We start from the raw sequence: 14,884 nt of genomic DNA, 5'->3' as shown, positions 1-14,884 counted from the left end.
TTAGCTCCTAGGATCATTGGGACACGCAAACACCTCCACCATGATAAGGTGACAGCTCAAGGAGGGGTGTGTGAGGACCTGTTATTCATAATTACAATTATGTCAGTTATCCGACAACTACTGAGTCCCTGACAATTTCTTTCTGAATGTCAATAGTAGTAGTGGTAGTGTAGCGAGCTCATGTTTTGCCACATTGCATTCTCCTTGGACAGCAAGCACAGTTTAAGTGTTTGACATAAGCAGCCAGACAGAAAAATCAATGTGTTAGCTCGAGGGCAGTGGAGCTTGAAAAGATCTGACATTGTTTGTGTCTATAGAAGACTGTCAGATGGACTGTGGACCGGAGGAAACACATAAAAAATCAGCGCTTCACACACATCAGTAGGGTAGTAGTAGACCCTATATCATTCCATTTTGTATATTCTCATCTCTTTTCAAATAGCTGTTCGTTTGTTTTTATATTTAAAAAATATATGTAATTCTGTTATAGATGTATCCAAAAATATCAACACGTGAACAATACAAGATGTAATTGCTTCTGATGCTTTGGAATATATCTTTGGCTATGTTCACACTGTAGGTCAATTCCGATTTTTGTGCCCAATACGACATCTGATTTTTTTTATGTCAATGTGAACAGTGCAATTCTGATTCTTTTCATATAAGACTCAGGCTTCTTTCATATGTGGCTATAAATTGGATATTTATCCGACTCGAGTGCAATATGGACGCTTATGGCGCGCTCATCCCTCCTATACATCATCAAAAGGCGACAAACATCACAATTGTTCGACAAAACAGACATGGTGCCTCGCGGTTGTGTGCATGCGTGTGACATCACAAACGTGTTCCATCCACAGTACAAGTCGCATTTGTTTTTGTAAAAAAAAAAACTGAATTGGCCATCATTCCTTGCAGTGTGAACATAACCTTTGATGCGCAATTCCCATTCTTAGCTATAAATCTTTGCCATCTGTCAGTATCATCAGTTTCATCAAGAAAACCAGGGGCACAGTTGGGGAAAAAAAATGCACATCACAATTAATTAGTTGATTTCCAACAATGGAAAGCTTGGATGGAAGAATTAGATTTTTGGTCATATTTTACAATGGGAATTGGAACATACCCCAAAAGCCTGGTAAGATTTTAGGCTGATCTAACCGTATGCAGTACATTCTATAATTCCTCTACACCAGCTGCAGTTTATCAAAACAATATACTAAACAATTTTCTGCTTTAATTGAACACAATTCGGTTCAAAATGAATTGCCCATCCTTGGTATACATGAAATGTATTGTGCATTGCTCTTGGGCTCATGCACATGGCAAAGAAATCCGCTTTACAGTATACGGAACTTCATTTGACCAAACCCGGAAAACAGGTTCGCGGACCCCCACCTCCCATTCCACCATTCACCTGTTTTGGCGAATGCAGAAATAGGTTGCACATGTACTGTATTGGACAAGGTCACTTATATTAGTGATATGACCAACAGAGCAAAAAAAAAAAAAAAAAGACAAAAAAAGACAAATCAGGTCAGCTGCCAATTAAGGAGAACAGACCTTAAATACTTACTTCCCAGATAAAGGATTTAAATTGTTTTTATGTAAAGCAATGAAATATCAGCAAACAAAGGGAGATGCTTGAACCTCCTTAAGCAATCAGTTGCTGTGAAAGTTTCCCAGGCTGGCTATGAATTGTCACAGTTTTGCACTTCCCACTTGACTTGCCATTACTTATAACATCTTTTAGGCTACGTTTACTGACATGTAGTGTGCCATTGCATTTGGTCTTTTTTTCCTCCATATTCAAGTCTTCCAAAGTTTTCTCATGGTCTATCACTGTATCTGTGACGATCTATGGGGGGAAGTGGTTGCTGAGTCCAAGAGGCTCAAGGGCGCACTACAGTTCAGCCCATTTCAGTTTCCAACCATGCCAGTACATTCCCTCCAAGCCCGTCACGTTGCGTTTCTCATGTTCTGCCAAGGATTCCTAGAGATGATACGTGGACGCTGGGCAGTGTTGGAAAACATGTGTGGCCCCGACAGAGTTTTTCCTGCCGGGCCCGGCTCCAGAGCCGGCGTGAGGGCGAGGGGGCGCATACTTTTGCTCAATAAATATTTGATAATATTAGTTTTTGTCACCAACTAATTCACTAATCCATCATTTGTGCCAAAACATGCAAAAGACCCTGTTATTCACAACACTGTACAATGTGCTTGTGCATGCTCTCGCTCGCTCGAACATAGAGAAGAGTGTCGTTAGCGACCCTGGCAAATATGAATGAATACAAAACTGCAAAGTATATACAAACCCCAATTCAAGTGACTGGGACATTGTGTAAAACGTAAATGAAAACAGAATACAATGTCTTTGAAATCCTTTTCAACCTATATTTAATTGAATACACTAATAAGACAAGATAATTAATGTTCTAAATGATGGACGTTGAATGTTTATTTGCAAATATTCTCTCATTTTGAATTTGATGCCCACAACACGTTCCGAAAAAGCTGGGACAAGGGCATCAAAAGACTTGGAAAGCTTAGGAATGCTAAAAAAAAAAGAAAGAAAAACACCTGCTTGGAAAATTCCACAGATGAACCGGTTAATTGGAAACTAGTGAGTGCCATGATTGGGTACAAACGGAGCATCCCCGAATGGCTCAGTTGTTCACAAGCGACGATGTGGTGAGGATCACCACTTTGTGAACAACTCTGTGAGCATCATCTGCCATCCATAATATCAAAAGATATCGAGAATCTGGACAAATCCATTGTCAGTTAACGCTACTATATGTCGACAGGTGCAAGTAAAAACTCTGACACAAAAGGCATTTATAAAAGGCAAATATTCAACAACACTCGCTGTTGGCTTCTCTTGGCCCAATCTCATCTGAGATAAACTGATGCAAAGTGGAAAAGTGTGCTGTGGTTTGGCGAGTCCACATTTCAAATTGTTTTTGGAAATCATGGACATTGTGTCAGCGGCACGTCTACCTCGCAGTTCTGAGGAACCAAGTTCAAATCTGGGCTCGCCTGTGTGGCGTTTGCATGTTCTCCCTGTACCTGCGTGACTTTTCTCCGGGTACTCCGGTTTCCTCCCACATCCCAAAAACATGCATGGTAGATGAATTGAAGACTCTAAATTGCCCATAGTGCGAATGGTTGTTTGTTTATACGTGCTCTGCAATTGGCTGGCAACCAGTTCAGGGTGTACCCCATCTCTCGCCCGCAGTCAGCTGGGATAGGCTCCAGCACGCCCGCGACCCTAGTGAGGATATGCGGTATGGAAGATGAATTAATGAATGAATGGACATCGTGTCCTCTGAGCCAAAGAGGAAAAGCACCAGCCTGATTGTTATCAGTGAGATACACCCTGAACTGGTCGCCAGCCAATCGCAGGGCACATATAAACAAACAACCATTCACACTCACATTCTCATCTATGGGCAATTTAGAGTCTTCAATTTACCTACCAAGCATGTTTTTGGGATGTGGGAGGAAACCGCAGTACCCGGAGAAAACCCACGGAGGCACGGGAAGAACATGCAAACTCCACACAAGCGAGGCCGGATTTGAATCCGGGTCCTCAGAACTGTGAGGCAGATGTCCTAACCAGTCGTCCACCATGTCGCCTGCCCCATAAAGCTATATGAGATTATACATTACATACTAAAGAATTGCCTCTTACATTACTGTGTGAACATAATGCAGACGTATGGAATTATGCAAACAGGTCACTCCCTCCTCCCCAGAATATCTAATAATATGTAATATAATATAATATGAATTAGACGCCATACCCACATTTGTTTAAATCTCGTATACAAGCTAGTTAGGAGAAGTCCCCTTGCTCAAAGTAGGTCATAGGTCAGATGGTGACCAGGCTATAAAAGTTGAAGGTCACTTGCTCTGTCTTCTGAAAGAGGTCATCATATGGAGGGTGAAGCAGTCCAGAAGGAGATTGATGCTAAATGAACTAATGCTGTTGTCTGAACCCCAGTAGTAACATGAGGACTTTGACTGGCAGCAGTATTGTGTTGTCAGTTCTCTGGGGAACCCTCTGTATCAATGAAAACTGGAGTTCCTCTTTATGAAGGAAGCTGCATCGAAAATAAGGGACGGATTTGAATTTGGGTCCTCAGAACTGTGAGGCAGATGTGCTAACCAGTCTTCCACCATGTCGCCTATATTAATAATAATAATAATTATTATTATTATTGTTATTATTATTATATTTTTAAAATAATCCCACTGGGCACACAAACAATTGGGAGTTGCAGTTTTACATCATCCGCCTGAAGAGGTTTGCTTGCAGTTACCTAGAAACGTACTTTCCACACTTTGACCTCCCGGACAGATCAGATCATTTTTTTCTTGGGAAAAATTTGGTTGTCTGCCATCATTGGCAGTTTAGCCCTCCTTATTGAAGATATGTTTTGGGTTAAAAAAGTAATAAAAGATTTTCAGTGCAATTATAATGGGTGTCAATTATCCACAGATTTTCACCATTCACGGTCCGGCCCGCTCCCTATCAACCACGAATAGCGGGGTTTCCAATGTATAGCGTAATGGCAGAGCTGGTCCGTCCTGGTGGTGTATATATATATATATGTGTGTGTGTGTGTGTGTGTGTGTGTGTGTGTGTTGGTGTGTGTGTGTGTGTGTTGGTGTGTGATAGTATTGTTGGACAGCTCATTTTGCAGAGCTGTCAGGAACCGCAGGCAGGAATCAATAAAGTCCCTTCATCTCTGCATCCAGCTGACACATCCCTCAAAATAACCCATTGTCTGAGAACAGGTATTCTTTTGTCTTAAAGACAAATGTATTGTTTTTCAGTCCAACCAATGTGTGCGGCCTGTCTGTTGCGATTAATGCTCCTTTCTGAGCAGGTATCAGTTGTCTATCCAATTCTAGGTGGTACATTCATGTGTTACTTCTCCTTGACATGTCCTTACCACACTTGCATGCACTTGTTTCCCCCCATCCATTTCATCTCACTTTTTCTGCTTATTCACAGATGCAGTACCTAAACATCTGGCTGATGATGTTTCTTGTTAAAAAAAAGTCAACTATTGCAGTGATACAACTAAGGATTTGGGATCCGTGGACTACAATAGTTTTAGTGCAGCGTGTCCATGGAATATTCTCTGAATGTCGCAAAGGGTGACTCTTGCGTAAAATAGCCACTATTTTAAGGCTGCATTCACACTAATTAGGTACGCTAGTCTGGACAGAAGCAGAAAATGCTACATGATATACATGACAGTTTTCCTTCACTTAAACGTCACACAAGTGTCTTTAACACTGATTCACACGTTACCAATTAAAAGCATGTACAATCCCTTTGCACCATTACGGCATTTTAAAGATATCTCCTTGATACACCACTGCCATGGATTTATTGAACTACTGTAAAACACTATGTGATTGAACGGTAGCCTCTTTTTCAGCTTTAAGACATCTTTAAAATATGGCATTAAGCCATTTACCATTGTGGAATTATAGTCATTTCATAGAGAGTATCTTAATTTTCAGTGAACCATTTTAAATTAAAGCTCAAAACATATTGATTTTTTTAAATTTCAAATTCATTGTTTTAGTGTACGATCAGAAACCTATTAACATGCTCTCATGGTGGGATGTCAGAGTGAGGAGCCTGCAAGCATGCAGGCAATCTGGGTTTTTGTGTTACTCCAGGGTAATTCAGTAGCAGAAACAAAATACACTAATTGATAGAGGAATACATTAACTCATCAGATTACATTAAATGATAAATAACATTCAATGATAACATTGATTAATAAATACTACAAGTAAATGAATGTAATTAAATATGTGTCAGTATGGAGACAGTTTTCATTTCCTGCTGTATGCACTGAAATTTCTTCACTAATGTATCAAAAAGTCACAACACAACTTAGAATGGATAGTTTGGTTGTGACTACATCAAATGTTTGTTACTTTCTTATATACCTGACTAACCACTAAAAGGACAAAAATGAACAAAGAGCAAATTATTATGTTATGTTGCTGGAATTTAATACAACTGTTTAAAAATGTAATTATATTTTATGATTAATTAGTATTTGAGGTGAGGAGCTGAGGGTGTAGTATTGACTACATTGCTTGTGAGTCATTTATTTTAACGCCTTTAAAAACTAAAAAAATCAGACAAATCAGACAAACCCCCAATGTGCTGCCGCATAAAGCGAAATGAGATTATACATTACATACTAAAGAATTGCCTCTCACATTACTGTGTGAACATAATGCAGACTTCATATACATGCATATGGAATTATGCAAACAGCTCACTCCCTCCTCCCCAGAATATCTAATAATATGAATTAGACTCCATACCCACTTTTGTTTAAATCTCGTATACAAGCTAGTTAGGAGGAGTCCCCTTGCTCAAAGTAGGTCATAGGTCAGATGGTGACCAGGCTATAAAAGTTGAAGTTCACTTGCGCTGTCTTCTCGCCAATGTACACAACTAAGTGTTCCACTGCACCTAAAAGAGGCCATCATATGGAGGGTGAAGCAGTCCAGAAGGAGATTGATGCTCAATGAACTAATGCTGTTGTCTGTAGCCCAGTAGTAACATGAGGACTTTGACTGGCAGCAGTATTGTGTTGTCAGTTCTCTGGGGAACCCTCTGTGTAAATGAAAACTGGAGTTCCTCTTTATGAAGGGAGCTGCATCCAAAATAAGGAACGGGTCGGGAACAGGGAACCAATATATGGAGCCATTTTGTCATAAAACACGTCTTCCAGCTATAACCCTGTGACTGTGACAGGTTGTCAGTTTGGTCAGACTGTCTACCTTTTCTCTTACTTGAAGTTTGTAGTCTCAGAAGGACTCTATACGGAAGGCAGCACAGGGTGGTGGTAAAATTTTAACATGCCCAGGAATTCCAGCAAAGACTGAATACAACTGTGTGGGTATGGCGATTCCACAACTCCAACCATATCTATGATATCTACATAAAAAAATGTCAAAGGTTGTACTCAGCGGATCAAAAGCAGCCCTCAGCATTTTTGTTTTGTTTTTATCTTGGAGCCTCCCCAGCTATTCTCACCCAGAAGGAAAGATATACAAGCAGCAGCTATTCTCTCTCAAGATGTCCTTCTTCAGTTAATGGAAATGTCAGTTAACATTTCTTTCCTGTGTGTGTATTCCCTCTGTTCATTAGTATTCTATCTTCAAACTGTCCATCTTGTCTGTGCCCTCCTCTTTGAGAGGCTGCATTTAATGTGCTTTGGCCCAGCAATATTGCCATACATGTGCCAGACCAGTTTGGTCTTCTGGTATATCAATCAAGCAATGGGATGGATGATAGGCTGATGTCTTTTTTTTTATGTCACGTGATGTCATGCGATCTACGTGATCGACGCATTGAGCACCCCTGCTCTACTTGGTTGCTACGTGAAGTTGTCGCCGGAGCGAGGGGGTTGTTTATTGTTTGGGAATTCGTCCATGTGCCACAGATTTCTTTCATTGTCTTTAAGGGTTCTCACTTTTTTTTCCACACTCTGGGTTCTGCTTCTGTAAGTAGCAAAGCGATGCAGAAGAAGAGATGGCTAAACACCATCAGGAACTTTCTAGGAAGACCCAACCCACTGCTGGACTTGTCATTGTTTCAACAGCATGTGTTGTGGATGAGGGCTGGTGCACTGCATGAGACAGACTTGTCCCTGTAGTGACTCTGATCCAGTTGCCAAACCCCCGCACCAACAACTTGAGAAACTCCATTCCTCCCTGCAGCCCTGCTGTGTGAAACAGCCATGAAAAGATGCCTCCAGGAGCTTAACCTAATGAGCAGAAAGACCCCTTTCCTTCTTTTGAACATAGCGGCCAAAAGGTTGGGGGATCCTCTCTCCAAGAAGACCAAGTTGGGACAGATAAACAACGGAACGCAAATACAACAATGTAACTATTTGCTTAATATTAAACTACCACATTATGCCGGTGGACGAACGTCAACATATTATACCATATTATTTGGCAAAAAAATAATGGTGCCAGGTGACATTTTTCCCCTGCAAGGAGCTTTCTGTTTCAGATATGCTGCAGATGGCATGGAGGTTTTATTTAAAGCACAGGGCTCCCACTAATGTCATCGTAATGGCGCAACGGTGAGTTAGTTATTAAATCATTTGTTTTCTATATCGGTCGTCAAATACTAAAGTGACTCGCCTGATCCGTGTTGCAAAGGAAGCATGGGTATCAGGAAATGAAAGAAATGTCCTCATTACTTGGATCTAAATGTAATGTGCTGAAAAGCAAATAAAAACAAATAATACACTGTAAGATGCTTTATCTTAAGATGTAGAGATGAATGCAGTATTTGTTCAAAGCGTGGCCTCTTCTTTAATAGACACCTTGAACAAACAAATGTTGTTGATGCTACTAAATAAATCTAATTACCTTTACTTTTACATCTTAACCCCGTGTTGTTTTGGCAAATATCAATAGCACACCACCACACCATTTGCATCGGAGACATGGAACCTGTAAGCTGAAATTTCTACTGTTTGCATTCATGAGCAAACGCTGCTAAACATTTTCAACACTGACCCAAAAATAATTAGAATTAGGCATTGAAAAAAGGAAAACAAAAACCGGATGTTAGTTGACAAGAAGAAAGCACAGGTTGCCAGACAGAGGAGAATAGTGGGAGGGAAGGCTTTCATTCTTGACAATCCACACTGTGCTTTGGCACACTTAGCCCACAAAATAATTTTTTTTGTTGTAATCACTATGATACTTAAGGATTTAGCATGGTTGGAAAAAGTATACTTGCAAAATGCATTTGTACAAATAACATCCCCTTGAAGGACCTTACCCCTAAACATGCTTGGTACTCTTGGTAGTTGAGTAAATAAATAGCTATGGCTGCTATCTACAAGGTTTGTAATAATATTGTATCTCTGAAATAAACAGTGCTTCACGAACAAATCGGTTTACGATATATTGCTTTGGTTCACAAACTATGCTTCAGTTCACGAACACGAACACTCATTCCACGTGGAATGCTCAATTGTGGTTTTCTCATATGTAAACATGGATCACTGCGTGCATCACATTTTTTGCTGTAAATTCGCACTTACCACCAAACCACCACGCAGTTTGGTTTGGAAATCTACCATCTGTTAGGGGAGCAGCCACCTCGACGACTACCCCTCCCCACTGCCAGAGCTGTAGTGTGGGCGGGTTGTTGGGTGGGTTGATAGGGAGCTCCCGCCCGCCCAGGCACATAGGCTCTGCTGACGAAAAGTCATGAAAGGTTAATTTATTTCTGTAATTCTTTTTAATGAAACCCGTAATAACAAAGTGAACACAACTTGTTTCTGGGGCTGGAACAGATGAATTCTAACTTCTAATTTTAATGGGAGAAATTGCTTTTGGTTTTACAAACAGTCTTGGAATGAACCAAGGTTGAGTTTGTGAACCAAGGTTCCACTGTACTCACCATCATGTGAACACTAAGTCTTGTATTTCATGTTACTACAAAGCAGCAATTAGCTCACTTATTAAGATATTGAATCCCTCCATTTCTTTTTTCTCAGTTTTGAAGTGGCAGTGGAAATATTTTGTATTTACTCACTAAGATTCATGATGTTTTATGCCTAGATCAGACTACAAGACAAATTTGGTCTTTCACGATTGCACTATGTCAGACTATTCATCCATCCACCCATTTTCCGTACCGCTTATCCTCACTAAGGTGGGCATGCTGGAGATGGAGATGATGCTGGATCTCACCTGACTCTTGGTGAGAGGCGGGGTACACCCTGAAATTATCGCCAGCCAATCGTAGGGCACCCATAGACTAACAACCATTCACACTCTCTTTCACACCTATGGACAATTTAGTCTCCAATTAATTTCCTATCATGCATGTTTTTGGAATGTTGAAGGAAACCGGAGTCCCCAGAGACACAGGGAGAACATGCAAACTCCACAGAGGCAAGACTGGATTTGAAACAGAGTCCTCAGAACTCTGAGGCAGATGTGCTAACCAATCTTCCACTGTGTTGCCTATGACACACTATGCCATAAAATCTTGCCGTATCCCGGTCAGACAGTGGTAACACTCACTACACGACATGTATTCTGATACCATCGTATCCCATCTTTTACAAACCCAATTCCAACGAAGTTGGGACGTTGTGTTAAACATAAATAAAAACAGAATACAATGATTTGCAAATCATGTTCAACCTATATTTAATTGAATACACTACATCCATCCATCCATTTTCTGAGCTGCTTCTCCTCACTAGGGTCGTGGGCGTGCTGGAGCCTATCCCAGCTATCATCGGGCAGGAGGCGGGGTACACCCTGAACTGGTTGTCAGCCAATCGCAGGGCACATACAAACAAACAACCATTCGCACTCACATGCACACCTACGGGCAATTAAGAGTGTCCAAGTAATGCATGTTTTTGGGATGTGTGAGGAAATCGGAGTGCCCGGAGAAAACCCACGCAGGCACGGGGAGAACATGCAAACTCCACACAGGCGTGGCCGGGGATTGAACCCCGCTCCTCAGAACTGGGAGGCTGACGCTCTAACCAGTCGGCCACCGTGCCGCAATACACTACAAAGACAAGATAGTTAATTTTAAAACTGATAAACTTGATTGTTAACTTTGAATTCTATGCAACACGTTCCAAAAAAGCTGGGACAGGTGGCAAAAAAGACTGAGAAAGTTGAGGAATGCTCATCAAACACCTGTTTGGAACATCCCACAGTTGAACAGACTAATTGGGAACAGGTGGGTGCCATGATTGGGTATAAAAGGAGCGTCCCCGGATTGCTCAGTCATTCACAAGCAAAGATGGCGCAAAGTTCACCTCTTTGTGAACAAGTGCGTGAGAAAATAGTCGAACAGTTTAAAGACAATGTTCCTCAACATACAATTGCAAGGAATTTAGGGATTTCATCATCTACGGTACATAATATCATCATCCATCCATCCATCCATTTTCTGAGCCGCTTCTCCTCACTAGGGTCGTGGATAATATCATCATCACTTCTTAAACACCTAACCTACAATTCCATTACAACATGCTGGCAATTTTTTTACTTGAGTTCGTTGTCATATTTCTGTGGGGCCAATTATGTATTACTCGTGCACTCACTGTAGTTGTTGCCATGCTGCACTATTTGCATATACTGGCCACTCATGCCAGAGTAGCATCTGCTCCATTTGCGCACTGATTGAGGAGTATCTGTAACATTTGCACAACCAACATTGTCCCAGATGATCGCACTACTCGTCACTTTAAACCGCATACAAGTCTCAAAGCCCTTTGCACAATGGTCATTGCACCGGACTATTGCAATATTAGTAATTCGAACTGCTCTAAGTGCTAGAGGACTCTGCATCCTTTTGCACAATTGTCAAAAAAAAAAAAAAAAAAATGTACCGGCATTACCAGATAACTAGCAACCCTTTACTGCTCAGTGACTGTTTTTTTTTTTTGTCAATGTCTTTTTGTCTCCAAAGTGTTCTGTAAATTGACTGTCTGTTGTTGTACTAGAGTGGCTCCAACTACCGGAGACAAATTCCTTGTGTGTTTTTGGACATACTTGCCAAATAAAGATGATTCTGATTCTGATTCTGAAAAGGTTCAGAGACTCTGGAGAAATCACTGCATGTAAGTGGCAAGGCTGAAAACCAACATTGAATGCCCGTGACCTTCGATCCCTCAGGCGGCACTGCATCAAAAACCGACATCAATGGGTAAAGGATATCACCACATGGGCTCAGGAACACTTCAGAAAACCAATGTCAGTAAATACAGTTCGGCGCTACATCCGTAAGTGCAACTTAAAACTCTACTATCCAAAGCAAAAGCCATTTATCATCCACACCCAGAAACGCCGCCGGCTTCTCTGGGCCCGAGCTCCTCTAAGATGGACTGATGCAAAGTGGAAAAGCGTTCTGTGGTCCGACGAGTCCACATTTCAAATTGTTTTTGGGAATTGTGGACGTCGTGTCCTCCGGGCCAAAGAGGAAAAGAACCATCCGGACTGTTATAGACGCAAATTTCAAAATCCAGCATCTGTGATGGTATGGGGCTGTGTTAGTGCCAATGGCATGGGTAACTTACACATCTGTGAAGGCACCATTAATGCTGAAAGGTACATACAGGTTTTGGATAAACGTATGCTGCCATTCAAACAATGCCTTTTTCATGGACGCCCCTGCTTACTTCAGCATACCACATTCTGCACGTGTTACAACAGCGTGGCTTCGTAGTAAAAGAGTGCGGGTACTAGACTGGCCTGCCTGCAGTCCAGACCTGTCTCCCATTGAAATGTGTGGCACATTATGAAGCATAAAATACGACAACGGAGACCCCGGACTGTTGAACAGCTGAAGCTGTACATCAAGCAAGAATGGGAAAGAATTCCACCTACAAAGCTTCAACAATTAGTGTCCTCAGTTCCCAAACGTTTATTGAATGTTGTTGAAAGAAAAGGTGATGTAACACAGTGGTAAAAATGACCCTCTCCCAGCTTTTTTTGGAACGTGTTGCAGCCATAAAATTCTAAGTTAATGATTATTTGTTTTAAAAGTTTTTCAGTTTGAACATTAAATATCTTGTCTTTGTATTGTATTCAATTAAATATAGGTTGAACATGATTGGCAAATCATTGTATTCTGTTATTATTTGTTTAACACAACGTCCCAACTTCATTGGAATTGGGTTTGTACCATCACCGAGCTTTATCTTGTCATATCTAACACTGTCGGGGAGGCGTGACCCGAAAAAAATGTCACCTTTCACCGTAACTGGATACAACTGTTACCATGGTGACAACAAGTTGTTGTCAAACAATGGAGCACCAAGGGAATGTTTGAGAAAAAAGAACAAAGAGAAAAAATAACAGGCTCAGGAGAGGACGTTTTTGGCTCAACATTCAAGAAGGGCTGAGGCATTGTTTTTACATGCTTTCAACACGATACGGCTCGCAAGCAGGCAACAAAACGTTATGTAGACTAGCAAGCTAGTGCTAGCACTATTGTTTGTATGTAAACATCTCGACGTTCTGTTGAATCATGGTCTAAACTTCGGTGAACATTGGTTTGTGCGCGTGAATAAATGTTGACAAGTATGTACGGCAAGCACGGGAGGTGATGCGCTGGTCACAATAAGCAATCCTATTGGTTGACGTTAATGTGCGCTGTCTGAGAGTTGTCTTTGATATGTCACACAACACGGGAGATATCAAAAAAATCAAACATGCTAGACTTTTCATTTTGGCGTCGTATGGCTATCGTAGGGCCAAATCGTCGGTCATTGATTATGTCACAATACAAGAAGTTTTGTCGTTCCCGACAAAATATGTCTGGCCCGAGCTGTGAAATCACGCACAATAGATAATCGGGCCAATATCGGGGCTAAAATCCTGTAGTGTGATCTTGACATTACACTAGTAACAACCACCAAATGAGGTAATGTTTTTTTCTCAGCTTGGGTGAAGACTCTCCACATTTATATTTTTACAAACATATAAATCCAGGCATATATAGGAAGAAATTGTGCTACTTTTTCATACATTTTGTGATGCATCAAGACATCAAGTGCAGAAATTCCATGTATTTGAAATGCATCACACGTATTAGCAATGGGAGATTTCAGACTAAATTGTCCATTAAGCATTACGTTCTGATCACAGACACACATACACACATTTACACATCAATGATGACGAAGCATTTGAGATGGGGCTCAATGATTTATTTGTTTTGTAAAAGCTACCGTATATTGACCTCGTGTCTCTTCTTTCTTTGTGTATTCTCTCTTCTCCAGATGGTAACAAAGAAGATTTTTGTGGGAGGATTATCAGCAAACACAGTAATTGAAGATGTGAAGCACTATTTTGAACAGTTTGGCAAGGTAAGACCATTTGGCGTGTCTCTTCATGCTCACTTTATTTAAGTGCATTTGCAGTTGTTATTATAATTATTTTTATTATCCATCCATCCATCCATTTTCTGTACCGCTTATCCTCACTCGCAAACATGCTAGAGCCTATCCCAGCTATCTTCGGGCAAGAGGCGGGCTACACCCTGAACTGGTCGCCAGCCAATCGCAGGGCACATATAAACAAACAACCATTGTCGATCACATTCACACCTATGGGCAATTAGAGTTTTCAATCAACCTACCATGCATGTTTTTTGGATGTGGGAGGAAACCGGAGTACCCAGAGAAAACCCCGCGCAGGCATGGGGAGAACATGCAAACTCCACACAGGTGAGGTCGGGATTTGAACCACTGTCCACAGAACTGTGAGGCAAATGTGCTAACCAGTCATCCACAGTGCCGCCTTATTATTATTATTATTATCAAGTAAAGTCATTTTTCACGGCAAGAAAATAAAAGTTGATAACGAATGCCGTGTTTTCAACAAGACATGGACTGCCAAGTACTTCTTAACAGAAGTCAAAGGTAAAGCCATGTGCTTAATTTGTGGTACACAGGTCGCTGTGTTAAAAGACTACAATTTGAAACGCCACTACATGACCAAACATGAGGATAAATACAAATCTGTCTGATGAAGAGCGTGCAAGCGAGTCTGATGGGTTGCTAACAAAACGTTTTTACAAAACGTTGCACACCCAGAGATGCAGCCGCCAGGACAAGTTATGTCATTTCTCACAAAGTCGCCAAAAAAAGTAGCGAGTTTTCTGACGAAGAGTTTATTAAAAAGTGCTTACTGGACTCTGTTGCACTGATATGCCCGGAGAAAAGGGGAGCATTTGAGAACGTGCCACTCTCCCGACGCACTGTAACGAGGCGGGTTTAGGACATCGCTGGAAACTTGAAGATCCAGCTGAAGAACAGAGCGGCCGACT

At 41.2% G+C, this 14,884-nt stretch overlaps 1 protein-coding gene across 10 annotated transcripts in view; it reads left to right on the top strand.

Moving 5' to 3' along the window:
- The window catches only part of LOC133405008 (RNA-binding protein Musashi homolog 2-like), a 135,919-nt gene that overhangs the window by 27,155 nt on the left and 93,880 nt on the right, over positions 1-14,884 (top strand). For 8 of the 10 annotated variants that reach the window (XM_061681609.1, XM_061681612.1, XM_061681606.1 and 5 more), the window contains exon 6: positions 13,836-13,922. The exons of the other annotated variants lie outside the window; for them this stretch is intronic. In XM_061681609.1, coding sequence (XP_061537593.1) covers positions 13,836-13,922 — 87 coding nt within the window. The remainder of the gene's footprint in view (positions 1-13,835; positions 13,923-14,884) is intronic. 10 annotated transcript variants of the gene reach the window in all.

This window comes from Phycodurus eques, chromosome 7, assembly GCF_024500275.1.
Source record: "Phycodurus eques isolate BA_2022a chromosome 7, UOR_Pequ_1.1, whole genome shotgun sequence".
In the NCBI taxonomy this organism is placed as follows: Eukaryota; Metazoa; Chordata; class Actinopteri; order Syngnathiformes; family Syngnathidae; genus Phycodurus; species Phycodurus eques.
Note: the sequence above shows the minus strand (reverse complement) of the source record. Positions and strands in the feature narration are given on the sequence as shown.